Source organism: Heptranchias perlo, chromosome 8 (genome assembly GCF_035084215.1).
Source record: "Heptranchias perlo isolate sHepPer1 chromosome 8, sHepPer1.hap1, whole genome shotgun sequence".
NCBI lineage: Eukaryota > Metazoa > Chordata > Chondrichthyes > Hexanchiformes > Hexanchidae > Heptranchias > Heptranchias perlo.
In genome coordinates, this window is record NC_090332.1 from 90,964,949 (window position 1) to 90,992,662 (window position 27,714).

A 27,714-nucleotide genomic window follows, 5' to 3' on the forward strand; every position below is an offset into this window, starting at 1 on the left:
CATTAAGTACAGAAAATTATCCATGGTTCAATATAAAACTGGTGTCTCACTCAACGAGGCCATCAAGATGACAGATGTTGGAAATTAAAATGTCACACTGGGTAAAGGTGCATTGTTGGGCAGAACAGCAGGACCCCCTACAGCCAAACCTTGATGGAACTAACCTGGGAGTGTTTGATCATGGTGATATTGTCAGACACAGCACTCCTCACCTTGATGAATTCAAAAACCCACGAAAGAAATGTTAACAAAAACAGATTTATAGGGGTCTGCTGAATGCCACTTTGATAATTGTTTAAAGGGTTCTCAGAAGTGATTATTGTTCAAAATAGACATCATAAACAGGTTACACAATTAGTTGCAGAATTATTTTAAAAAGATTATAGGTGCAAAATGGGAAAATCTCAAAAGATAGGAAAAGATAATAAGGGTAAAAAGTCCAAATGTCATCGCTCTCATAGAAGTGACAACTACTGAGGTTAGTTTTAAATAACTGCAAAGACAAGGCTTCTAAAAACAACAGATTGCAAATTAACATAAACCGTTAACCCATTCTGTAGGCAACCTCAATTACAGCTGGCCAGAAATCAACAAGTTAACAAAAACACTTAAGCCCTAGGGTTACCTGTAACTGGTGGTGTATAACTATTTTTGATGTCTCCCTCAAACATGTCACTTTTTGATGCTCTATTGAAATTTACTACAAATTTTCCAAGTAAACATCAAAAAACAAACATGCCAAATTTATGCAGAACATTTGATCATCCTTTTCTTATTGCTGAACAGTTGGAGTAGCAAACCAACTTCCCTGCACAATCCCTGTACAACTCACCACACCCACCTGCTAAAGATTTTGTGCGGGTACAAAATTAAAAACATAATACTCCCCTTTTATTTCTGAATATTTTTTCCTCATTTTACTAGTAGAAAAGTTTGTGACAGAAATTGAAGACCACAGTCGACAATAAAATATCTGGTAATGTGATTTATTGTTCACTTTCAGTAGAACTGCTTTGATTGTTAAATTGACAGCAGACATTTACTGATGTAAATAAAAATAAGCCTGCTTAACAATTGAACAGTCCTAATTTCAACAAGGTATCATGAGCATCATGCCATTTTAGTCAGAATGAACATTATGGCACACAGTTATAATACTTAGATTTTAAGATGAAGCAGTATTTCAAGATGTTGATTAAAGATTAGATTGGAATACAATTAGGAAAGCAAACACATTATTTGATCTTGCAATCTCTGCCAACTTCAGAAATTTTGAAATCAGTTTGATCATCCACAGCATATCATACGCCCTTAATAGTTAGCCGATTAACAGAATGCACCTAAAATAAAATAGAAGCCACTCAGAAGCAACATGTTTTGGCATGTTTGTACGCTGATATAATTCTATGATGTAGTTCACTGCCAGTGCACCCAATTGTTAAATCAGAGAAATGCCATTAATTCCACTGCAGGTTGTATTGAACACTGCAAGGTTTTGGGAACAACCAGAGAAACAAAAAAAAGTGAGGTTTGCTAGAAAGAATTGACTGGTAAGAAATGAATGAAGAATGTAGAATAAATCCAATGAAAGGTATAAAGGCAAGGAAGCAATTCAATAGCAGGGGCAGAAAGCTCAGGAGATAAAGACATCACAACCAAAACATGCCGGAGTTTAAGTACAGAATTGAAAGAGATGTCCAATAGAAGGGCATATCTGTAATAACACTAAAAAATTGTACGTCCTAATGGCTTAGTGGTTAAATGCTTAAATTGTGGTTGTGGGGGATAGGGTGCAAAGAGGGAAGGAGTGAAAACAAATAGGATAAGGACAGCCAAGGCTACCTTTTCAATTACCACAATCCAGTGACCTTCACTGGGAAGAATGTGTATAGCTGTTGGGTGAGGAAGGAATCAGGTTCAGTTATGATACCCTCATAGAGACACTCCGTGCCCGGTCTTCAATATTACAAATAACTATTTGGGTGAAGTACCAAATGTCTGCCATACTCTAAGCACGAGATCACTTCCTTCAGGCGAGAAGGGGTAGAGAAGGTAGAAAATTTGGGGGGGGGGGGTGGCGAAAGAGAAGAGAAATGGTAATAGTTGGGAGAAAAATAGTTGTCACAACATGAGACAACAGAAAAGAAAGTGACTGAAAAGAAGTTTTAAACAGATACCTTACTCAAGTGAAGAAAAATGTTTCCTTTATCTCCCTCTTTCCCTAACATGAAATTCTCAGTATTTGAGAAAAAAATTGAAATCTAACCATTTGCAACTGTAGGTAAACAAAAAAATCATTCCAAATAAATCTTTGATTTCAGGACGATGTGTAGTCTAAAGAAAAATTTATAATAACAGAAAAAAAAGCGATGTGAATTCAGCCTTACTCATTAAAAGGGATTTACTGACGGGAAGAATTTGGAAATAAAAACAGTTTCTTGATCCAACAACAGGCAGGTGATAGATATGTACACAGGTACTTTAATAAATAAGAGTACTTGAACTAAAGTCTTTATGCAGAATAGTGTGCTGTTATCGCATGCTAATCTTTATGATTGCTGAAAATTAGCATGAAATTTTTAGAGGCATTAATCCAAATTTCATAAATCTAGCACAATTTTACATATTTGCATCATCTTTTATGCAAATATGATCCATTTATCTAAAAGCCTCAATAATTCATTACAGATTTGGTCACCACTGCAACTGAAGTGGATGCTTTTCACTATTCATTAAAAAAGAGGAAAAATTGTGCAACAAATATCTAATTTTAAATTATACTCACAGAAAAGGTCTTAAGACGACACTTTATATTTGTATTTCTTGCTTGATATGGACAGGTTAATTGGTTTAACTATGATTTATCTGTAGATAAAAGGATCTACCAAGGAATAATTCAACATAGCTTCAACTCTAAGAAACAAAAAAGCCACAACTGTGGTTATAGTTGAGTGCCCTTAGATTTCAGAGTTAGCAAACTCCAAAAATTCTATTTTGCCCTCTTATTACCATCTGACTGATGGTATAAGAAAGCACTTCAGGTGCAAAATGCAACTGAAGCAACTTAGGAAATGTTGTTCAGTACAAGTCCGAGAAACTTACGTTGCTTTGCCTTCCCTCAGGAAAATGCAAGATAAAGAAAACTGCAGTGTGGCAGCAACAATTTTTTTAGATAAAGGCTTGAATTTCAGCTTTACATCGGTCTGCGTAGGCATGGGGCTTGCATACTGCTTCATGTTAATGCTACTGGTGGCCAGGGCTTTTCTACGGCCAGAAGGTGACTCCTAGGAAACAGGAAAGAAAATATCAGTGAATACAATCTGCTCCACTAGAACTGGATTTAACAGGCAAGTTTAACTGTTTGTATATGAACCAACATTTCTTCCAATTCATTCTAATGAAAACCTAGTCCTGTCAAATACCCAGGAAAGTAACATTTTAGTGCACATTTTGAAAAGTAATGCAGCTGAATTATTATGTCCTATTTACATTTTGTAAATAATATATTTTACTTGCTGATCTAGTTGGTCAGGTTAACAACTTATTCAGTATCTTCTGGTCTGGTTGTAGCTTAAATGCAATGCTGAGCTCTTTAACCGATTATATATTGGCAATGATAAACCAGCATTAATTTCTGCACTACAATACATTTTCGAGGTACTTGGAGTCTGTGACAGAGGTTGAGTATAGAAATTGTGACTCAGTAGTCCAATATTTGAGAAGTGAACTTTACTCACTTTTCTTCCATCAGCAGTAACACATACCAATGAAATTGAATTACAAATATTCACTGTACAGTCTTACAAATTCAGCAACAAAACTTCTGTGTCATTTGAACACTGAACAATCTTTTTTCATTAGTATATAATAAAGTAAACAGTTAGTAATTCCATAAAGAATGCCATACATACTAAAGAGATTACACAATCAAACTGACTGGAAAACCATGTGTCCAAGTTGCTGATGATACAAAGCTAGGTGGGAAAGTAAGCTGTGAGGAGGACACAAAGAGTCTGCAAAGGGATACAGACAGGTTAAGTGAGTGGGCAAGAAGGTGGCAGATGGAGTATAATGTGGGGAAAAGTGAGGTTATTCACTTTGGTAGGAAGAATAGAAAAACAGAATATTTTTTAAAATGGTGAGAAACTATTAAATGTTGGTGTTCAGAGGGAATTGGGTGTCCTTGTACACAAAACACAAAAAGTTAACATGCAGGTACAGCAAGCAATTAGGAAGGCAAATGGCATGTTGGCCTTTATTGCAAGGGGGTTGGAGTACAAGAGTAAGGAAGTCTTACTACAATTGTACAGGGCTTTGGTGAGACCACAACTGGAGTACTGTGTACAGTTTTGGTCTCCTTATCAAAGGAAGGATATACTTGCCTTAGAGGTGGTGCAACGAAGGTTCACTAGATTGATTCCTGAGATGAGAGGGTTGTCCTATGAGGAAAGATTGAGTAGAATGGGCCTATACTCTCTGGAGTTTAGAAGAATGAGAGGTGATCTCATTGAAACGTATAAAATTCTTAGAGGGCTTGACAGGGTAGATGCAGAGAGGCTGTTTCCCCTGACCGGAGAGCCTAGAACTAGGGAGCATTGTCTCAGGATAATGGGGGGGGCCATTAGGGCTGAGGAGGAATTTCTTCACTCAGTGGGTTGTGAATCTTTGGAATTTTCTACCCCAGAGGGCGGGCTGTGGACGCTCAGTCATTGAGTATATTCGAGGCTGTGATCGATAGATTTTTGGACTCTAGGGGAATCAAGGGATATGGGGATCGGGCGAGAAAGTGAAGTTGAGGACGAAGATCAGCCATGACCTTATTAAATGGCGGAGCAGGCTCGAGGGGCCGTATGGCCTACTCCCGCTCCTATTTCTTATGTTCTTAAAACCACTTTATACAAACATAGATCATAATACCAAAAAAACAGAAACATTTATCATTTAAGAACAAAAGGAAGTGTTAAAAAGAAATGGTTTCGTAGTCTGATTTAATTGCTTTGTCAATTGACAAACCTTCAAGTTGCTAAAATATTGGAATTTTAGAGGTACAGTAAATATACATATCTTTATATATGTACCTGTTAGTGAAATACTGTAGCACAAGTTCTATCTTGACAAAATATTAATTTTAATGGGTGGAGTAAAGGTAAAACCACATAAAAAGCAATATTAGGCTTTTAGTAAAAAAATTAACATTCTGAAAACTACCTACTGTGTTTATTGATGTCCACTGCTAGCAGGCATATATTTCAGATATTCTGCTATACAGTACTTGACATTTCTGTTGATATATGAGCTGAGCAGAATAAGTCAGAAATGTAACATGCCATTCTTCATAGAAAGTCTTGTTCAAGACCATCCTTATCTGGGAGATTATGCTTGGCTGCATTATACAGAACTAATAGTGCATGTAGATACCTTAAGAATGAATTTGAAAATGCATCAAACACTCGAGAAGGATTTAGGCCCACTCAGAAGAAATACTTAAGAATATGCAAATACTCTCAGCAGAATTAGGTTTAACAGATGTGACTAGTACAAACAATAAAGGTGCTCTTTTCCCTTGCTGCCACTGTCAATCAGTGAATGAGATTAATGCCCAAGGTTCTGAAAAACCTGTAAAATGAAATAAGTACTGTACAATAAAGGCCCATCAATTTATTACAACAATACTGCTATCATTATGCTGTTACTGCCAACACAGTTAAGTACCTCACTATCAGCAGCTAAAGGGAATGAAAACGGTTGCATGCTGCCTCCAATCTTTAAACAACACTCATTACATCTCATGTAGCAAAGATTGTCACTATATCTTGTTTTTGTTTAGAGTCAATTTCATGCACACGTTTTGTATGGATGATTAATAAAGCATTCATTCTATTTTATTTAATTCAACAGACTCATGGTAATTAACTAGATATCTTCAGTGCAGTGAATGTATTATGAACAAATTTTCAAATACAATAGGAAAAAATTAATGGGCGAGTCATACAGTAGTTTTCATATTGCATCAATGTAAAAATTGGGGCACGACGTTGTTTATCCTAGGGACGCAACATATATTGGCAAGCAATGCGAGTCTCAGTGCTTGGGCTTCATACTGCAATATAACAAATTGCAGTGAACCCATCTTTTTACGGATTAAATATATGGTTTTAAAAGATTTCAGCTGTCTGTGAACACCTTTACATTTTTTAATTTAGTAAATAGCTGACAGAACAATCAGGTCTTCATTAACTAAATAAAATGTAACTGCCGTCCTGAAAGGGCCCTTGTGCACAGGTTTAAGTATGCATTGCACACAGTAACACTTTGCTATGGACTTGGCACTGTTGTAAAGCAGGCACCGGTGTCAATCTGATACCTGCCTGATACCAGTGTAAAAGGGGCATTAAAAATTACCTTAACTCTTTCAAAAATATCTTCGTTGTCAAGGTTCTCTAAGCAAATTAAATAATTTATACAGACCAAGTTCAAATATTTCAAAATTATATACATAATGTGTATATAACTACACAAAGAGTTGTAAAGTTCACAGAACCTGAAAATTCCTTTTCACAGACACCCGCTAGAGACTAGAGATTCCCATTCAGTTCTCCTGCTTCACAGAAAAGACAACCACTTCTAGGAGTTCCACTATCAAAGCCAGGATAGTGACAAATTAATGCTTAGACGTAAATTACAAAACTAACTCAATTGGCCAATTTAATAGCCTGTGAATGAATCGGTATGCATACCCTATTAAGGTGCTAATTTGCAGATCAAAGGCATTCTCACACCTGGTGAAGCTATATTAAATCCCAACCATGAATACTGCCCACTTCAACAATGAATTTTGCCTGGGAATGCACACTTTCTTGCTAACCTTGACCTCTGCAGTTTTAAAGGTTGTAATTTCATCATGTGAGAAAAATGTAAAATAAATAAAGAACACCTTCCCAGGTGTTTTTACATGGTTAAAAACAGCAAGATAAAGTAGTAGCACTGCTTCATAATGAAGTCAAAACTAAACTCCTCAATGTAATGGATTTTGTCACATCTTTCGTACATCACTTTTTCTCTATTCGTTTGCATTAAAAAAAAACCTGTTGTACAATTTAGGTTCCAATGTATCACAGGGACTAAGAGCAGGAAAAATAGTTTTTCAAGATTTGTGTATGGTAACAGACACTTTGGACCCAGTGCCTCACTATGCATAATGCACAGTAGGCTTGCTATTGTACTTGTTGAATTTATGGTGTGAAGAGCCTATTTGACCAAGGACAGGCTAGGCCTAGGACATTAATAGTATAAATAATTGGATTAAATCCTGCTGTGCTAAATTAATCCACTCCACATACATTAACATTGGGGAATTATTAAGGCCATGTGATTGCGCAACACATTTCATCTGGAGGGGAAAGGGACGGGTATGTTGTGACAAAGTAGTAGCACATTCCCCAACTTTAGATGAGACAGGGTTTATTCCACATGAAATCCTATTCAGATGAATACTTCACTGTACATTTAGAAAATCATTCTGCAGAAATAGAAAGACAGGCCAGTCTCACGCCGGAAACAGTCACAAAGTGGGCAGCACGCATTACAGGCCTGAAGCTCACTGGAAATTGGGCCTCAGGCTTCATCTACATAATATCGGCAAGCTACGGACGCCAATTGTGCGTACAGAGCAGATCACCGGTCGGGACCCTGGAATATTGGGCCAGCTCTAATGTGGAACTAGCACACAGTTAAGTCCTGGGGCGACAGGCGAATGGGAGGGGACGCGGGCGAGCGGGGTCCAGCAGCAGCCCGCAGTATTACTGTGGAGCCAGGAGGCGCACTCTGCATCTCGAAGCTCCACATTGAAAACAAACTTACCTTTTCTGCAGCAGCCTCCAGCAGTCCCTTTAAGGGCCGCTGGTTAGGCTGTGTAGACCCGGAAAAACTGAGCGGAGCTCGTACAGCATATGTTCCATCCAGTTTTTCCCCATTTTGGCATCATATATTATATTATTGAATATTAGCATAATCAAGAGGCCTAACGCCCATGTTAGGCAGGCGCTCCCGACAATCTGGGGGGGGGGGGGATCGGGTACAGTAGATCGCACCCAGAAATCGATCCCCCAGCTCTTGTATTTTGCCCAGAAATCAGACAGGACGGGGACCAATTTCTTCCCCTTAGTTTCTTCTTAATGTGTTATGTTCATTTCTGGAAGCAAAACAATATCCTATCTACCTTTCTGTATGTGATTAGTAGATAGAAGAAAGAACCAAAAAATGAAGACAGCAAGCACAAAGTTCAGGCATGGTCTAAGAGAAGCACTGGAGACAAAGTATCTTCTAATATTCTTTTTAAAATTGAAAAATCCATTTAATTTAAGTCATGCAATTCCTCCCCTTCCTGGCATGTACAGATAACACTTATGACTACTGCCAATGAAGAAAGAAAAAGAAATCAGACAGCAATTCAGAATAGGGCCTTACAAAGTAGGAGAAGATCAACATCGAAAGAATAGCAAAATGGCATGAATTTCTTGAAGCGACAGTGCCCCCAGGTGATTTTTCCCTTTTGGGATGATAACAATTCCTATTTGTACGTGAAGAGTGAAAAAGCGAGAAGAATACATACCAACTATTCACAAAATTAGAGGTAAATTAGATCCTTTTAATCACCTATGTGGATCATTATGGAAATTTAAACCAGATGCCATTACACAATACTTGTGAAACATAATACAAACAAGCATGACAACTTAATTGAATTCAAATTAAGTATATTGGTCAGGGCTAGAATTTCATGGCATTTCACTAGTTTGGGCATACCAGAGTAATATATGGTAAATTAATGCAGTGTCTTTTGGTATTCAGCACAGTACACTGAAAAATTACAGCAACAGTATGTTGTATCTGTAGGAATACCAGAAAGTGAGTACAATATCCAAGATTTCAGGTTTTGATATAATGTCACTTGGCCTGGCTAAATTCTGTTAGAAAGACAACTTATATACTGTTCATATTATTTATACATCCATTCAATATGATGTGTCTATTTTATATTTTTACTTTTTATGTTTTTTTCACCCCCACTTAGGGTCCATTGAGCCAGATGTCTCTCGATTCCCCCAATGGAAAGAGAAGGCAACTAACCTGCCCCCAGGCCTCCATCTGCAGAGCAGGTACCTCAGGTTAACGTACATACTTGGCTCAGTTGGTAGCACTCTTACCCCCAAGTCAAAAGATTGCGGGTTCAAGCCCCAACCTTGGATCTCAATACATGTTCTAGGCTTACATATCAGTGCAACACTGAGGGACCGCAGTGTGTCAATGTCATCTAAGTCATTGGTAAGGAAAATTGGGTGGGGTGTATAACGGGCGGCTGATCCGCTACCGCCCGGTTTGTGCCACCGGCTAAGTTGAACTTTAACAAGATGCTGTTGTTATAGTGACAGCAGCAGTGGCAGAGGCCTGGAATCACCACGTCTACTCTGAAAGAGGGTGTTGGTAGCTTCATCTCAAAGTTTGCGTATACCACCAAAATAGCAGGGGTGGTTAATACGGTGGAAGGTGGAGACAAACCACAGGCAGTGGGGAGGCGGGCTGACAATGGGTAGTGTCAGTTTAATGCAGAAAAGTGTAAAGGCACGCATTTAGGTTTTACAAAATGAGCAGAGGGATTATAGGACTAAGGGAAAAGTACTGAAAGAAAAATCAGGAAAGGAAATCTGTGAATCATAGTAGATAAATCCCTTAAGGCATCGAACTAACGTTTAGCTGCTGTCAAGAAAGCAAATGTGATTTTAGGCTGTATAGAATGAGGAATAGATCAACAGAGGTTATCCTGGGACTGTATGTACTGGTGGTCAAGCCAAACCTAGAGCATTGTGTGTAGCCTGGAATGCTCATAGACTGTACAGCACAGAAATGGGCCATTCGGCCCAACAGGTCCACGCCGGTGTTTATGCTCCACACCAGCCTCCTCCCTTCCTACATCTAACGTAGAGAAGACATTTCACTTGCGGGGGAAACCAGAATTAGGGGTCATAAATATAAGATAGTCACTAATAAATCCAATAGGGAATTCAGGAGAAACTTCTTTACCCAGAGAAAAATTAGAATTAGGAATACATGAGGGAGAAAGGAATAGAAGGATATGTTGATAAGGTTAGATGAAGAAGGGTGGGAGGAGGCTCATGTGGAGCATAAACACTAGCATGGACCTGTTGGGCCGAAAGGCCTGTTTCTGTGCTGTACATTCTATATAATTCTATTCCTTTCTCCTTCATGTTTATCTAGCTTCCCCCATAAATGCATCTACACTAGTTGCCTCAACTACTCCTTGTGGTAGTGAGTTCCACATTCTCACCACTCTCTGGATAAAGAAGCTTCTCCTGAATTCCCAATTGGATTTATTAGTGACTAACTTATATTTAAGGATCCTAGTTCTGGTCTCCCCCACAAGTGGAAACATTTTCTTTACCCTGTCAAACCCTTTCATAATCTTAAAGACCTCTATCAGGTCATCCCTTAGTCTTCTCTTTTCTCGAGAAAAGAGCCCCAGCCTGCTCACTATAGGAAGGATGTAGTTAAGCTGCAGAAGGGTAGAGAAGAGCTACTAGAATGTTTAGGGAACTAGAGAATAAAAGATATATGGACAGACTCACAGAACTGGGACTCTTCTCAGTGAGAAGACTGAGGCATGATATTATAGAAGTATTCAAATTAATACGACTCAGGGATGTAGAGAATCAGTCAGAGTTATTTCAATTGCTACAGGATAGCAGAACAAGGGGATATAAGTATAAGCTAAAAAGAAGGATTCAGGAAAGCATTATTTTGCTCAGAGGTCAAATTGGCCAAGTATCTTTAAGAGAAGCACATCATCAGATACAATTCATAGGACAGGAGGAAGGCAAACTAGATGGGTCTATGGGTTTTTCTGGTCTTGAGATATTCTATGTTTCTACTAATCCTGTTGGCCAAGGAACAATATTTGGAGTGGAGATAGAGGGACTAAGCTAAAACTGGTCAATACCAGAAAACAGTTGAAAACAAACAGTAAAAAGAAAACAGAATTTGCAGATCTAAGGCCTGTGATTGCAGAGAAGTTTGTGTAGAATAGTGATTTGTAACAAGTCACATAATTAATATAAAACAAGTCCAATGTAGGAAAACAGCTAACATCTTTGCTTAAGAAAATGTGGCATAAAACATTACCTGCAATTACTCCAGACATTACTAAATACTTATTGGGCATTTCTTTGGAACAAAATTTTTCTTTCCAATATAAATTATTACAATGAAATCTTGAGCTTGAATTACAAAAAAATTAGGTATTGTACTAAATTTTACTTACAGCAATAAATGTATTTGTACTGGCATTAATTGGTGAATTTTGTACATATGGCATTAACTATTCTTGAAGATGAAGATTTTTTGAGAGTGTTAAGATTTTTGCAGGGGCAAAGATAAGAGTGTGTAGTTTCCCCATTATTCAGATCTTCATTCACCACCATGCAGGCCAACAACTTCCTAGGCCCCACCAACGTGGCTCAAGCCGACTGTTTCACGACGCACGTGCTATTCATCCTTCAATCATACCTCTCTCCTCACCTCTACTTGGTGTCTCCCACAGCAGTGCCGATCAGTAATCTGCAGCGTGGCAAACTGCAGGCACAAACCTATTCCATGGAGTTACATATTAGTCTACTACACCACAATAGCACCCCACGAGGAATAACATTCAGGATATTATTGTCCCAATTACATTCTAGCATCTAAATGTTGTCTCCCATTATTGTGCAAACAAGATACATACACTGCAACACCATACATTTTTAAAATGGACAATGACATGCAGATTCTCTCCCCTTACCCCCGTGTATGTTACCTAACCCCCAAAAGCTGCATTGTTCATCTTGTACCTTCCCCCTGCTTTTCCCCTCCTCTCAGGTATCCTTGGGTCATGCATTGCGCATGAGGTAGCTTGCTTTCCAGGCCACTGCTAATACCAGGCTTAATCAGCTGCCAAGAGGTACACAGAAACAGTCTGATGGACACTTTCCATTTCCATTGTTTCTTCTTGCAGCGCCACTGTGATTGGGAAATCTGTGGCAAGGGTGCAAAGTAACCTGTGTCCAAATGGAGGCACTCACTCATTTTCAAATGCCTAAACAGTGTAATAACAAAATATAAATTTATTGTTTTTTGGTTGTTTTAAAGATAATGCATCCAAGAATTTAAAAAAAAATATTATTCTGACTATGCATTGTAGAGTCTGCAAAAGTTTTTTTTTTAAAATCCATCCTTGATTCTCTGTGAAAATTGTGTAACTGTGTCAAAATTATCATGGTTACTCCAGTGGGAAAAGAGTATGGCTGCTTGGAATGTATAACTTACAATTAAACTGTGGCGGTTTATAATCTACAAGTAGAATAGAATAATAAGAAACCTTTGTACACGAAATTCAGTTCAAGATACTAATTTTGGAAACTCATTTATCACACAGTCTTAATGTTGTTACTAGAATTTCAGGAATGCTACTGAAAAATGCTCGAGTGCCGTGAAAAACCCATCAGTACAATTAGAATTTTGTGTTTTCAGACCCAGGCTGCATTTAGAGACAGCATTTTGAGCTGAGAAGTACTGGTGGTTATAGGTCTCTTACTTGGAATGGACATTAATTTGAGACAATGAATTATGAGTAATCTGCAACCTTAAACCACATTGTCTTAAGTGTTATTTTTCCTAAAGCACACTGATACCAATATGCTAAATAAACTTAGTGACAACAATATAGGGATCATTTTCGTACATCTATTGAGAGCACATAGTGGAAATTCAGATGTGCATCGACCATTATTTTAAGTGATCATAAAACTGTGGGCTGTGAGCTGTGATCAAGGCTTGCCTCCAGGACAGCAGTGATCGGAATTTACCCCTTAATGATAATGGCCTAGAAATTGGTTGATGGAGCCGCCCATTTTACTGCCTGCAGGAAATCGAGGTCTACATGCGTTCGAACCAGCGTTCCTTAAAGGGACCGCTAGAGGCCGCCATCAAAAAGGAAAGTTTGTTAAAAAAAAAACTTACCTGAATGTGGTGCCGGGAAGAACACTGCAGTGCCAAAAACTGTTGCCGGCTCCCGCTTGGACCCCTCCTGATCACCCCCTTCCCAGGACTTACCTAAGCCAAATTGTCCGCTAAACAGCAGCCCCAAATGCAATAGTGATTTGCCAGTGAGCAGCCTGGGGACGTCCAGCATACGTCCGCAGCTCTTGCCCTCTGCAACTCAATCCACTGCCGTCCCTGCAGCTCACACCCCCACCCCCACGTCTCCTTTCTCCCACTGCTCAAGGCTCCCATCTCTTAATAATGGGTATGTCAACTTTACCTACACTTTAAAGCTACCTGTTCCAGACCACCTGGCGCATCCTCTGCCCTGCTGATCTGTCCTTCACCTGGATGCTACTTCTACTGCCAGGATTGAGCTCCCACTCAAATGTGGATTCCTCTGCTGCCGAGACTCTGCTCTGCTGGACCAACCTGAATGTCCCTCCTTGCCACCAAAAGGTAACCCTCATTTAGTTCCTGGACTGAACTCCACTGTTCCGCTGGCTTCTAGGCTTTATTCTCCTGCTATGCTGGCAGCTGGGCATGTCCACTGCTCCACTGGCTCCTGGGCTGAAGACCGCTGCTCTTCTACTTTCCAGGACTAAGCATCCACTGCCCTCTTGTTCTCATGGTCTGCAGCTCTTTCTTCCCTTGGCTCATGAGGGTACCCTACATCTGGCTTCACTTTGTTTCTCCACTGATTTCCTGGATCAAACTGCACTCCTCTGTTGGTCTCCTGAATCAAACTCACTTCAACAGTTACCACTCCTCCAATATCATTCCCACTCATTTGATAGCTACCAGATCAAACACCACTTCTTCATAGGTTCCTGAACTTGACATCGCTCCATTGGCTCATGGTATTGCCCATCGCTGGCTCAGAGTTCCTCAGCGGTCACCCGAACCAGACTACGCTCATGACTGCCTCCTGCCCAGAGGCTTCCCTTCAAGACAGGCTCTCAGATACTGGACTGGGTATTTTCTTTGCTTTAGTCCCTACCCCAAGAATCTTTCTAATCATGCTCTCTGCCACTGTCCATGTTATCTAAACTCTTCCTTTGTATCCATTGTGTGCAGGTACTGGTTACTGCTCTGGATCCAAGCCCCCTACGTCCACTTCTCCCTTTCAGCAATTTCTGTGCCCTGCTCTTTCCTTTGCTTCATCGCATCCAGCTATGCCACCTTTCAGTTTCCCCTTCTCGAGCACCACTTGGCACTATTCCTCAGCCTGCTTTCTTTCCTGCCGCAATAATGGACTCAAGTCCTTCCCGAATGAGCTCACAGTCTCCCTCTGCACCTCCCTTGGTACTCCCTGACATGCACATTGTGGCACTTGTCGCTGTCTCTCCCAGAACAGCAATCCCAACTGTCTCACCTCCGTTCCCGGCGACTCTCTCGTCCAGCTGATACCTCGGGGGTTGATTAGTTTAAACGCTTCCCCATCCCTCCCATCCCTCCCATCTCTCCCATCGGTCAGCCTCCACTGGCAGGTCATCAGCCTGCTCCTTATTGCCCTCCAGGATGTTCGCTCCTTCACAAACAAGGCTCTTGCCATCCATGACCGCACAGTGGATGAATCTATCAACTTCCTGGCTTACAGACAGTGACTCCTCCTTCTTCACCTGGCTACACATTCAAGCACTTGCCCCACTCAAACTATAACAGTAGTGGCAAATTCCACCTTGGCCTCTGCCCTACACCTCTGGCACTTTCTCCTCCTTTGAGCATCTCACTCTTTCATTCCTCATACCTCCCATTTAAAATCTTCAGTGAATACTGACCTCTCAAGCCCTGCCAACTTTCTCACTAACATTTCCTCCTTTAGCCTCTGCACCAAGTGACTGTTCATCCTCAGTGACTTTAACCTAGATCTAAACTCCACCAGCCCCTGCTTCTGACTTGTCTGTTCATCTATCTCACTTTCCCATAAACTCTCCCACCCACATTCACCACCACCCTCTCCACCCCATCATCTCTTGCAGTCTCTTCACTTTCTTAGTTATCTCTGACCTCTATCTCTCTACCGTTCCCCGCTCCTCTCCCCAGTCCCTGGGAAAAATAGTCCCCGGGTAAAACAGTCCCCCAGCTTCCACACTAATTGATTCTCAAAATTCCAACTCTCTCTTCTCTGGCCCTCCACCCTCCACAACACCTCTTCCACTTTTGACCTGCTCAATTACCTTTGACACCCATGTTCCCTCCAAATTACTCACCATCTCCCGCCTCTGCTATTCCTCAGTATAGTCTCCATCTTTGCTTCCTTAAGTCTGACGGGCATGAGCTTGAGCAAACATAGCAAACAACCGGCCTGATCATTCATTACCAGCCTGGCTCGACCATGTTAGCCACCACTGTGTCTCGATCTTCTAAGTTAAATCCTCCTATTACTTCAGAATGATCCCGGAAGATAAGGTCAACCTAAGGCTCTTTTTCTCCATGACGAATCACCTCCTCAAACCCATTTGCCCACCTCCTCCACTATCAAATGAGAAGAATTCATAGATTTCTTTGTATGTAAGACTGAGATCATCCATCCAGCTGCCTCTCCTCTCTGTCCCCTGCTCCTGACTTCCCACCACAGTCCCCCACCCACTCTATCTCCGATTCATTACTTGTCAGTTTCTCTACTATTATCTACCCCTACCCTTCTCAAGCTCATCTCTTCCATAAGACGCATCTCCTGCTCCCCGCTTAATTATCTCCCTGGCCCCCATGCTTTACGTCATTGTTCACTGCTCCCTTTTCCTAGGCACTGTCACTTTCACGTTCAAAATAGCCATCTTCACTTCCCTCAAATTATCGATCCTCTCCAACTACTGTCCCGTCTCGAACCTCCCTTGTAAGATTCTCAAAATTCACAGATCCCCCAAAACTTAGAGAAAAACCCTAAAGAAAAGGACTTTGGACTCTTTTCTAACCATTTCAGGGTGACTCACACACGCGCCGCACCAAGAAGCATCAACCAGGGAAAAGTACTTTTCAAGGAATCCACGTCCTTTAAGGGACTCGCTTCCTCGTAGGGGCGACTGTAAGAATTCTGGGAATTCACCTTTTCCCTGGGTATGGAAAACTTTGGCCATTGACCAAAATCCTAAGATGGAAGGATAGGTGAGAGGTCACCAGATGAAATCAACAACACACACACAGTGGAATGTGGGAGAATTGCTGCATCAGACATTTTAATGCAAAACCTACAGCAGGTGGTCGACACTCAGCACTAATTCGAATGTTGGATACAAAGGGAAGCCTTGTGTGACAAGCTCTAAAAATCGGAATTAACAATGACCCATCGGGAGAAACAATTGCAACATATTACAGAGAGGGAGGTGCTGGAAGTCTTAACGCGCATCAAGGTAGATAAATCTCCGGGACCTGATGAAATGTATCCCAGGACGTTATGGGAGGTTAGGGAGGAAATTGCGGGTCCCCTAGCAGAGATATTTGAATCATCCACCGCTACAGGTGAGGTGCCTGAAGATTGGAGGGTAGCAAATGTTGTGCCTTTGTTTAAGAAGGGCGGCAGGGAAAAGCCTGGGAACTACAGACCAGTGAGCCTGACATCTGTAGTGGGTAAGTTGTTAGAGGGTATTCTGAGGGACAGGATCTACAGGCATTTGGAGAGGCAGGGACTAATTAGGAACAGTCAGCATGGTTTTGTGAGAGGAAAATCATGTCTCACGAATTTGATTGAGTTTTTTGAAGGGGTAACCAAGAAGATAGATGAGGGCTGTGCAGTAGACGTGGTCTACATGGACTTCAGCAAAGCATTTGACAAGGTACCGCATGGTAGGTTGTTACATAAGGTTAAATCTCATGGGATCCAAGGTGAGGTAGCCAATTGGATACAAAATTGGCTTGACGACAGAAGACAGAGGGTGGTTGTCGAGGGTTGTTTTTCAAACTGGATGCCTGTGTCCAGCGGTGTGCCTCAGGGATCGGTGCTGGGTCCGCTGTTATTTGTTATTTATATTAATGATTTGGATGAGAATTTAGGAGGCATGGTTAGTAAGTTTGCAGATGACACCAAGATTGGTGGCATTGTGGACAGTGAAGAAGGTTATCTAGGATTGCAACGGGATCTTGATAAATTGGGCCAGTGGGCCGATGAATGGCAGATGGAGTTTAATTTAGATAAATGTGAGGTGATGCATTTTGGTAGATCGAATCGGGCCAGGACCTACTCCGTTAATGGTAGGGCGTTGGGGAGAGTTATAGAACAAAGAGATCTCGGAGTACAGATTCATAGCTCCTTGAAAGTGGAGTCACAGGTGGATAGGGTGGTGAAGAAGGCATTCAGCATGCTTGGTTTCATTGGTCAGAACATTGAATGCAGGAGTTGGGATGTCTTGTTGAAGTTGTACAGGGCATTGGTGAGGCCACACTTGGAGTACTGTGTACAGTTCTGGTCACCCTATTATAGAAAGGATATTATTAAACTAGAAAGAGTGCAGAAAAGATTTACTAGGATGCTACCGGGACTTGATGGTTTGACTTACAGGGAGAGGTTAGCCAGACTGGGACTTTTTTCCCTGGAGAGTAGGAGGTTAAGGGGTGATCTTATAGAAGTCTATAAAATAATGAGGGGCATAGATAAGGTAGATAGTCAAAATCTTTTCCCAAAGGTAGGGGAGTCTATAACGAGGGGGCACAGATTTAAGGTGAGAGGGGAGAGATACAAAAGGATCCAGAGGGGCAATTTTTTCACTCAAAGGGTGGTGAGTGTCTGGAACGAGCTGCCAGAGGCAGTAGTAGAAGCGGGTACAATTTTGTCTTTTAAAAAGCATTTGGACAGTTACATGGGTAAGATGGGTATCGAGGGATATGGGCCAAGTGCAGGCAATTGGGACTAGCTTAGTGGTATAAACTGGGCGACATGGACATGTTGGGCTGAAGGGCCTGTTTCCATGTTGTAACTTCTATGATTCTATGATTCTATGATTCTATGATGAGGGACCATCAAAAAGCCATCAAAGATTCTTAAGGACTTTGTAAGAACTGTTTAAACAGACATGAAGTGCTTTTTTTTAAAGTGACGAAGACCATTGTAAGAGGGGGTTATTAGAAGTGGAAACTCGAAACCTCTCTCTCTCTCTCTGGTTCTTGCTGGCGCTTGTGTGCTGCTTGTCTTGTTATGCCTGGCTCTGGAAGGAAGAGCAGCTTCCAGCGAACAACAAGCAACAGGAAAGCAGTTCAACAGGGAAGGTCAGCAGCTCTAGAAGCAGGCCGACACACAAGAAGAAACCAGCGCAACAGCCCCAGTGACCATCAGACACCTCGCGGCAACAAGGGCCTTACGAAACAACCAACCGAATATTGCGACCAACCAACCAGGTAATATTGGGCCACCGCGACCAAAGAAAACCAACTCGGGAGAAAACCGAAGATCCGCAAAGTTTCCACTCGACAATCTATTTCTGACTTACCTCTGGGTGAATTACTGTCAAGGGTTCGTTTGGTGAGCATTATCTCTGGCCCTTTAGAGTCCAACTTAGCTAGTACAGTGGGATTGGGAGGGGTGAGGTATCTTTCTACTGTAATTTCCCTTGTGTGTACCGAAGTGTTCCCCATTTTATTAGTGTTAAGATTGTTGTGTTGTATTTTTCTCTTAAATAAAGGTCAAAGTTTCTTGCACCAAAACCAGTTGTCTGCTGCACTTTGTCACAACCCCCAAATAAGTCCAAGGTCTAGAACCCAGGGAGTGGGAGTGATTCGAACCACTCAGAAGTCAGAGGTGAAGCTGACACACACCACCACCCCCTATATCCTTTCTTCTTCAAGGTACTCAAATGTATTACCACCTCCCAGCTCCATGTCCATCATTCCCAAAACTCCCTGTTATGATCCTCCTTGTCATAGCACTGAGACTACCCTGGCAAAGTCATAAATGACATCATCTGTGACTGTAACCATAGAGCATTATCTCTTTTAGTCCTGTTCAACATCTCCACAGCAATTGGTACTGTTGAACAAATGATCCTCCTCCATCACCTTTCCTCCACTGTGCCGCTCTGTGGATCTGCCCTCACAGGGTACCACTCCGACATCTGACTGAACACTGCCAGCACATCTCCAGCATTGGTTCCTCTCCCTCCAACCCTATACAGGCACCAATGGAGCCCCCCAAGGGACTATCCCTAGGTCCCTCTTTCTCCATCAACATGCCTGTCGGTGACATTATCTGCAGGCATGGGGCCAGCTTCCATATGTATGCAGATGACAGCCCTCTCTACCTCTCCATCACTTCCCTCAACCGCACGACAAACTCTGTACAGTCAGGCTGCTTGTAAGACAAGTTGTGGATGTCAAAATTTTCTCCAACTGAATATCAGGGAGACCAAAGCCATCTTTTGCAGCACCTGCCGTAAACATGGCTCCCTTGCCACGGACTACATCTCCATGTCCGGCCACTCACTCAGATAAAACCAGACCATATAAAACCATGCTGTTCAACCCACAGCGGAACTTCAAATCTTCACATCCTATCCATCACCAAGAGTACTTACTTTCATCTCTGCAACATTGTCCATCTGACCTCCACCTAATCCCCTACAGTCACTGAAACCTATATCTGTGCTTTGTCAACTCCAGAGTCAATTCCTCCAATGTACACCTTGCCAGTCTCCCAACATCCACTCTCCATAAATTCGAAGTTGTTCAAAACCCAGCCACTATGCTGTCCTGCACAGTCCAATTCACCACCATCCTTATTGATTACATTTACTCCCCATTTCCCAATTCATTGACTTTAGAATCTCCATCCTCATCTACAAAAGCCTCTATCCCCCACTCCACCTCTAACTTTCTGTAGCCTTCATTTGCCTCCTGCGCCCTCTTGACTCTATTGTCTATATGCCTATTGTGCATCTCCCTCCCTTCAACCCACCATTGGAGGCACAGCCTTCAGCTGCCTGGGCCCCTGGGCCCTACTCTAAAACTCCCTCTCTAAACTCCTCCAACTGTCCACTTCTTTCTCCATCGGCCACATAGGATGTCATTGTGACATGACAAGCATGGTCACAGTGCTGTGAGCAAGACAGAAACTAGACTGGAGGGTCTAAAACAGGGAGTGGTCAGATAGGTTGCAAGGCAACATGCTCCAGAACTTTTGGGGAAAAGTATAGTTGGAGAAGATGAAGGGCTGGAGGCTGAAAAGGAAAAAGTGTTTTATTTTAGCCTTTTTGGAGTTAAAGTAGAGGGATATATTTAAAAATAATTTAATTTTAATGTAACCTTAGCCTTTCTTAATTTTAAAAAATAATTTCTTGCAACTTTATTAACAGTTCTTCGTATATCTTAAACTCAGAGAGTCCCACCTTCTTTCTTCCTGTCTTCAGGCCAGAGTACAGATCTAACAGCAAGCCTATACCACATATTGCTAAGGAGCTGGGTCAGAGTTCATGTGGGAATGGAATGAGGAGGTGTAGTCTGCTCAAACACCATCTTTTGAAGATGGCAGGTCTGGCAGAAATCCAGGCAGTGTTAAAAAAAATGACCAATAGTGGTCTTTTGTTGGACTTCAAGACAATGCAAAATAAAAGCATTTTGCTGCTTTAATAATATCTTTCAATAACATACCTTTTCATTTAATCCGACATGGTAATTTATGTAAATATTTAGTTTAAATAAATTCATGCGATTTAATGATGGCTGAATTCCTAGCAACTATACTTTTAGGTTCTTTGATTATACTTATTGCATTGTATGCAACTTATGCAAGACTGGATTATACTCAAATTGTAACTTTTGTCATTCTGGCTATGAAGACAACTAGCACCTCCAAAAAATATTAAAATTTGTTACTGCATAACTATAGAACAAGCAATGTCAAAATGCACTCAGTACAACCTAAAGAATAAGGAGGTCAGCAGACTTCTCATGTGACCTACAGTGCCTTAGATTATCACCCATAAGCCTATTAGAACTAAACTTGGAGAGTGAGACCACCCTGTATCCACTGTACTACGCTGGATTACCCTGGAGTAGAAGCTAAAGCTAGTCGAGTTGAACCACGGATCCATCTTGGCCATCTGCACTGTCAATTGGCACAAAGGCAGCTACTGTTTTAGGTGTTAGCAATGACAGTTGGCCCACCTCATAGTGCTGCAAATGCATTCTACAGTCCTCAAAATAGCTTATTCAGCTACATCTGTTACATTTTAATTAATCACATTAATTGACCTGTCTAAGTGATACATATACCACTTAAAAAGAACAAAGAACTCTAAGTGGCAAAGTTAATCCAGGTCCTCCACCACATCATGACAAACTCTAGAAAAATTTGCTGCTTTGTTTCAATCAATGTAGCTTGTATTTGAAAACCTCAGTTTTTCTTACTTTTAACAACAAAGAATTGAAAATACTTACAATGAATACTAAATGTGCAAACAGACCACAAAGTTAATGGTGAATTTATAAGGAAATAAGGAGAAGGAAATATTTTGGACTTTGTGAATTTTGTGTGCTTAAAGTGAATTTAGTGCTGGAAAGTCGAACATTTCGATGTTACGTAACTAGTGTCAGTATCAAGCACTGTTAGGCCAGGCCTAACATGGTTACATGTACAGCAAAGCTCCCTCTACAGTAAAAATTTGCCAACCATAGAAATACATCCCTATTGCACCAGTGTGAATGTATTCACCTGTCACAGCAATCATCCTGTAGACTGTCTGAATGCAATCGCTAATTTATAGAATCATAGAATGGTTACAGCACAGAAGGAGGCCATTCAGCCCATTGAGCCCGTGCCAGCTCTTTGTAAGAACAATCTAGTCAGTCCCATTCCCCCGCTCTTTCCCCGTAGCCCTGCAAATTATTTTACTTCAAGTATTTATCCAGTTTCTTTTTGAAAGCCATGACTGAGTCTGCTTCCATCACCCTTTCAGGCAGCGTATTCCAGATCATAACAACTCACTGCATAAAAAAGTTTTTCCTCATGGTTCTTTTGCCAATCACCTTAAATCTGTGTCCTCTGGTTCTCAAACTTTCCACCAATGGGAACAGTTTCTCTTTATTTACTCTACAAAAACCCTTCATGATTTTGAACACTTCTATCAAATCTCCTCCTAACCTTCTCTGCTCTAAGGAGAACAACCCCAGCTTCTCCGGTCTATCCACGTCACTGAGGTCTCATCCCTGGAACCATTATAGTAAATCTTTTCTGCACCTTCTCTAAGGCCTTCACATCCTTCCTAAAGTACGGTGCCCAGAAATGGACACAATATTCCACCTGTAGCCGAACCAATGTTTTATAAAGGTTCAACATAACTTCCTTGCTATTGTACTCTGTGCCTCTATTTATAAAGCCCAGGATCCCGTATGCTTTTTTAACCTCTTTCTCAACCTGTCCTGCCACCTTCAAAGATTTGAGCACATATACCCCCAGGTCTCTCTGCTCCTGCGCCACCTTTAAAATTGTACCATTTCATTTATATTGCCTCTCCTCATTCTTCCTGCCAAAATGTATCACTTTGTACTTATTTGCGTTAAATTTCATCTGCCATGCGTCCGCCCATTCCACCAGCCTGTCTATGTCCTCTTGAAGTCTATCACTATCCTCCTCACTGTTTACTATACTTCAAAGTTTTGTGTCATTTGCAAATTTTGAAATTGTGCCCTGTACACCCAAGTCCAAGTCATTAATATATATCAAAAAAGCAGTGGTCCTTGTACCAATCCCTGGGGAACACCACTGTATATCTTCCTCCAGTCTGAAAAACAACTGTTCACCACTACTCTCTGTTTCCTGTCACTTTGCCAATTTCGTATCCATGCTGCCACTGCCCCCTTTATTCCATGGGCTTCAATTTTGCTGACAAGCCTATAATGTGGCACTTTATCAAATGCCTTTTGAAAGTCCATATACACAACATCAGCCGCAATGCCCTCATCAACCCTCTCTGTTACCTCATCAAAAAACTCAGTGCCTATTAGTGGTTTTGTGTTGCAGGCCCATGTTCACTAGGAACTGGATTGAAACTGTCCAAACACTTTTCATACAGAGCTCTTACAATTAGAGAGGAAACTGTCAAACACCAGTCTAGGAATTCAAAAAATAAATTAATTGAATAGCATTTTTGCAGGTTCAGCATGAGTTACTTCAGATTAATACTTTCGAGTTTCTCTCTGTAAAACTGCAATAATGTTATAAAATATCTTGAATAATCTTCTGTGAGGGTTATGCTGCCAGGATTACTAAACAAATCTGCCTGGGAGGAGTCAATAATAGGGTTGCCAACTCTGGTTGGAGGCATTCCTGGAGGTTTGATCACGGTCTGACCATGTGAAATCTGCAAACATTATTGCATTTATTGTGCAATGGTTGGGTCCCCTGTAGTTTAGTATTTTGCTCGTGGTTTTGTGGCAGCAGCTGTTGTGTGCGAAGTTCGGAGAACCAGGAGGCGGAGGGGAAACAGGGCGGAGGGGGAAAGAGGGGAAACCCGGGGAGGGGGGTGGGGGGAAAGAGGGAAAACCCGGGGGGGTGGGGGGTGGGAAGAGGGGGAAACTGGGGGGGGGGGAAGAGGGGAAACCGAAGGTGGGGGGAGGAGGAGAGGGGAAACCGAAGGTGGGGGGAGGAGGAGAGGGGAAACCGAAGGTGGGGGGAGGAGGAGAGGGGAAACCGAAGGTGGGGGGAGGAGGAGAGGGGAAACCGAAGGTGGGGGGAGGAGGAGAGGGGAAACCGAAGGTGGGGGGAGGAGGAGAGGGGAAACCGAAGGTGGGGGGAGGAGAGGGGAAACCGAAGGTGGGGGGAGGAGAGGGGAAACCGAAGTTGGGGGGAGGAGGAGGAGGAGAGGGGAAACCGAAGTTGGGGGGAGGAGAGGGGGGACCGAGGGGGGGAGGAGAGGGGAGACCGAAGTTGGGGGGAGGAGGAGGAGGAGAGGGGAAACCGAAGTTGGGGGGAGGAGAGGGGGGACCGAGGGGGGGAGGAGAGGGGAGACCGAGGGGGGGAGAGGAGAGGGGAAACCGAGGGGGGGAGAGGAGAGGGGAAACCGAGGGGGGGAGAGGAGAGGGGAAACCGAGGGGGGGGGGAGGAGAGGGGAAACCGAGGGGGGGGGGGGAGGAGAGGGGAAACCGAGGGGGGGGGGGGAGGAGAGGGGAAACCGAAGGGGGGGGGGAGGAGGAGAAGGGAAACCGAGGGGGGGGGGGGGGAGGAGGAGAAGGGAAACCGAGGGGGGGGGGGAGGAGGAGAAGGGAAACCGAGGGGGGGGGGGGAGGAGGAGAAGGGAAACCGAGGGGGGGGGGGGAGGAGGAGAAGGGAAACCGAGGGGGGGGGGAGGAGGAGAAGGGAAACCGAGGGGGGGGGGGGGGAGGAGGAGAAGGGAAACCGAGGGGGGGGGGGAGGAGGAGAAGGGAAACTGAGGGGGTGGGGGGGGGAGGAGAAGGGCAACCGAAGGCGGGGGGAGGCGAGGGGAGACCTCATAACATAGACGAGGCAATTCGACCCCCAATGTCAGCTGGTGCTGACGTTGTCCTGTAAATCCTCCCCCTCCCCACCCCGCAGATCCTTTTATATTACTCCTGTTCAAATATTTATCCCATTCCCTTTTAAATAATGTTTTAATCTCTACCTCAATAGCCACTTGGTGAAACATCCCATGGTCTAATAGCCCTCAGTTCAAGAACCTTCCTTCCCCCTTCCCCCTTCCACTGAGAATCCTCGGTTTTCCTCCCCGTCTATCACTGTTTACCCACAGTGAAGTTCCCAGGTGTCAGTTGTGGCTCAGTGGGCAGCACTCTCGCCTGAGTCAGAAGGTCGTGGGTATAAGTCCCACTCCAGAAACCTAAGCACAAAATCCAGGCTGACACTCCCAGTGAAGTATTGAGTGAGTGCTGCACCGTCGGAGGTGTCGTCTTTCAGATGAGACGTTAAACTGAGACGCCATCTGCCCCCTCAGGTGGACGTAATGGATTCCATGACACTATTCGAGGAAAACTTGGGCACTTCTCCCTGGTGTCCTGGCCAATATTGATCTCTCAACCAACACTTTAAAACAGACAATCTGGTCATTTATTTAATTGCTCTTTGTGGGATCTTGCTATGCGCAAACTGGCAACTGTGTTTCCTACATTACAACTGTGACTACATTTCAAAAGTACTTCATTGGTTGTAAAGTGCTTTGGGACGTCCCGAGGTCGTGAAAACCGCTATATAAATGCAAATCGCTTTTTCTTCACTCACCCCTTTACTGGCTCCCATTCATCATGTTGTTGCTGCTGCTGCTACAGCTCCTGGCTCTGCAGGAAATGCCTGGCTCCATGCCCACTTCATTCCCCAGTCTCCCTCCCACCGGAGCCCCAATCCCCCCCCCTGAACCCCGGACCCTCATTCCCCAGTCTCCCTCTCTCCCCCAACCCTCATTCTCCCACTCTCCCACCCCCCAACCCCACCCCCCCATTTTCTCTCTCTCACCCAACCGCCCATTATCCCATTTCAAAAGTCTCCAAATCAATCTACTGAGAAATCTACACAGGTAGTTCTGTTTGCCCAAGAAAGAGTGCACAAAACGGAACTATAATGATATGTCCCACTTACCCAAGTAGGGAGCCGAGCCGAGGGAGCGTCCGATAAAAGGCGGGATTTCAGAGCGCTGAGAACAGCTGAGAGGAGCCGAGCCGAGCGGAGGGAGCGTCCGATAAAAGGCGGGATTTCAGAGCGCTGAGAGGAGCCGAGCCGAGCGGAGGGAGCGTCCGATAAAAGGCGGGATTTCAGAGCGCTGAGTGCAGCTGAGAGGAGCCGAGCCGAGCGGAGGGAGCGTCCGATAAAAGGCGGGATTTCAGAGCGCTGAGAGGAGCCGAGCCGAGCGGAGGGAGCGTCCGATAAAAGGCGGGATTTCAGAGCGCTGAGAGGAGCCGAGCGGAGCTGCGACCGAGTTCGAAGTGACGTCAGGAATCAGATCGGGACGCGACACAGGGGAGGCACCTGATTGGTGAGTAGGTTCAGGTGAGTATTTCTCCTTATCTACAGTAACTGAAGTAAAAGGAAAGGGAAGGTCTGCAGGTCTTATAGGAAGTAGCGTTTATTTTTTAGTGAATCAAGGTCCCCAGTGTAGTTAACATTCTCTAAATTGAGAACAATTTAAAGGAGTAAACTCCTTAAAGGGAGTGGTAAGTAGTTTTTCTTTCCTTTTTTTTTCTCTTGACATTGTAGTTGTTCTTAAGCTAATTTAAGGGTTAAGTCATGGCAGGAGATCCCAGCGCCGTGTCATGTTCCTCTTGTGGGATGTGGGAATTCAGGGCTCCTTCCTGTATCCCTGATTCCTTCACCTGCGGGAAGTGTGTCCAGCTGCAGCTATTGTTTGACCGCTTGACGGCTCTGGAGCTGCGGATGGACTCACTTTGGAGCATCCGCGATGCTGAGAAAGTCGTGGATAGCACGTTCAGTGAGTTGGTCACACCGCAGATAAAAATTACTGAGGGAGATAGTGAATGGGTGACCAACAGACAGAGGAAGAGTAGGAAGGCAGTGCAGGGGTCCCCTGCGGTCATCTCCCTCCAAAACAGGTATACCGTTTTGGATACTGTTGGCGGAGATGGCTCACCAGGGGAAGGTGGCAGTGGCCAGGTTCATGGCACCGTGGCTGGCTCTGCTGCACAGGAGGGCAGGAAAAAGAGTGGCAGAGCTATAGTGATAGGGGACTCGATTGTAAGGGGAATAGACAGGCGTTTCTGCGGACGCAACCGAGACTCCAGGATGGTATGTTGCCTCCCTGGTGCAAGGGTCAAGGATGTCTCGGAGCGGCTGCAGGACATTCTGGAGGGGGAGGGTGAACAGCCAGTTGTCGTGGTGCATATAGGCACCAACGATATAGGTAAAAAACAGGATGAGGTCCTACAAGCTGAATTTAGGGAGTTAGGAGTTAAACTAAAGAGTAGGACCTCAAAGGCAGTAATCTCAGGATTACTACCAGTGCCACGGGTTAGTCAGAGTAGGAATGACAGGATAGCTAAGATGAATACGTGGCTTGAGAGATGGTGCAAGCTGGAGGGATTCAAATTCCTGGGCCATTGGAACCGGTTCTGGGGGAGGTGGGACCAGTACAAATTGGACGGTCTGCATCTGGGCAGGACTGGAACCAATGTCCTAGGGGGAGTGTTTGCCAGTGCTGTTGGGGAGGGTTTAAACTAATGTGGCAGGGGGATGGGAACCGATGCAGGAAGTCAGTGGGAAATAAAGTGGTGACAGAAACAAAAGGCAGTAAGGGAGAGTGTACAGAACATGACCGGACAGATGGTCTGAGAAAGCAGGGCAAAGACCAAGGGAAGTCTAGATTAAACTGCATTTATTTCAATGCAAGAAGTCTGATGGGCAAGGCAGATGAACTCAGGGCATGGATGGGTACATGGGACTGGGATGTTATAGCTATTACTGAAACATGGCTAAGGGAGGGGCAGGACTGGCAGCTCAATGTTCCAGGGTACAGATGCTATAGGAAAGATAGAGCAGGAGGTAAGAGAGGAGGGGGAGTTGCGTTCTTGATTAGGGAGAACATCACGGCAGTAGTGAGAGGGGATATATCCGAGGGTTCGCCCACTGAGTCCATATGGGTAGAACTGAAAAATAAGAAGGGAGAGATCACTTTGATAGGATTGTACTACAGACCCCCAAATAGTCAACGGGAAATTGAG

The 27,714-nt window shown here is 43.4% G+C and overlaps 1 protein-coding gene across 3 annotated transcripts in view; it reads right to left on the reverse strand.

The window, feature by feature from the left end:
* ehbp1 (EH domain binding protein 1) overlaps positions 1 to 27,714 on the reverse strand; it is a 377,463-nt gene that overhangs the window by 228,885 nt on the left and 120,864 nt on the right. For all 3 annotated transcript variants that reach the window (XM_067989531.1, XM_067989529.1, XM_067989530.1), the window contains exon 6: positions 3,103 to 3,284. In XM_067989531.1, the coding sequence (XP_067845632.1) occupies positions 3,103 to 3,284 (182 nt within the window). The remainder of the gene's footprint in view (positions 1 to 3,102; positions 3,285 to 27,714) is intronic.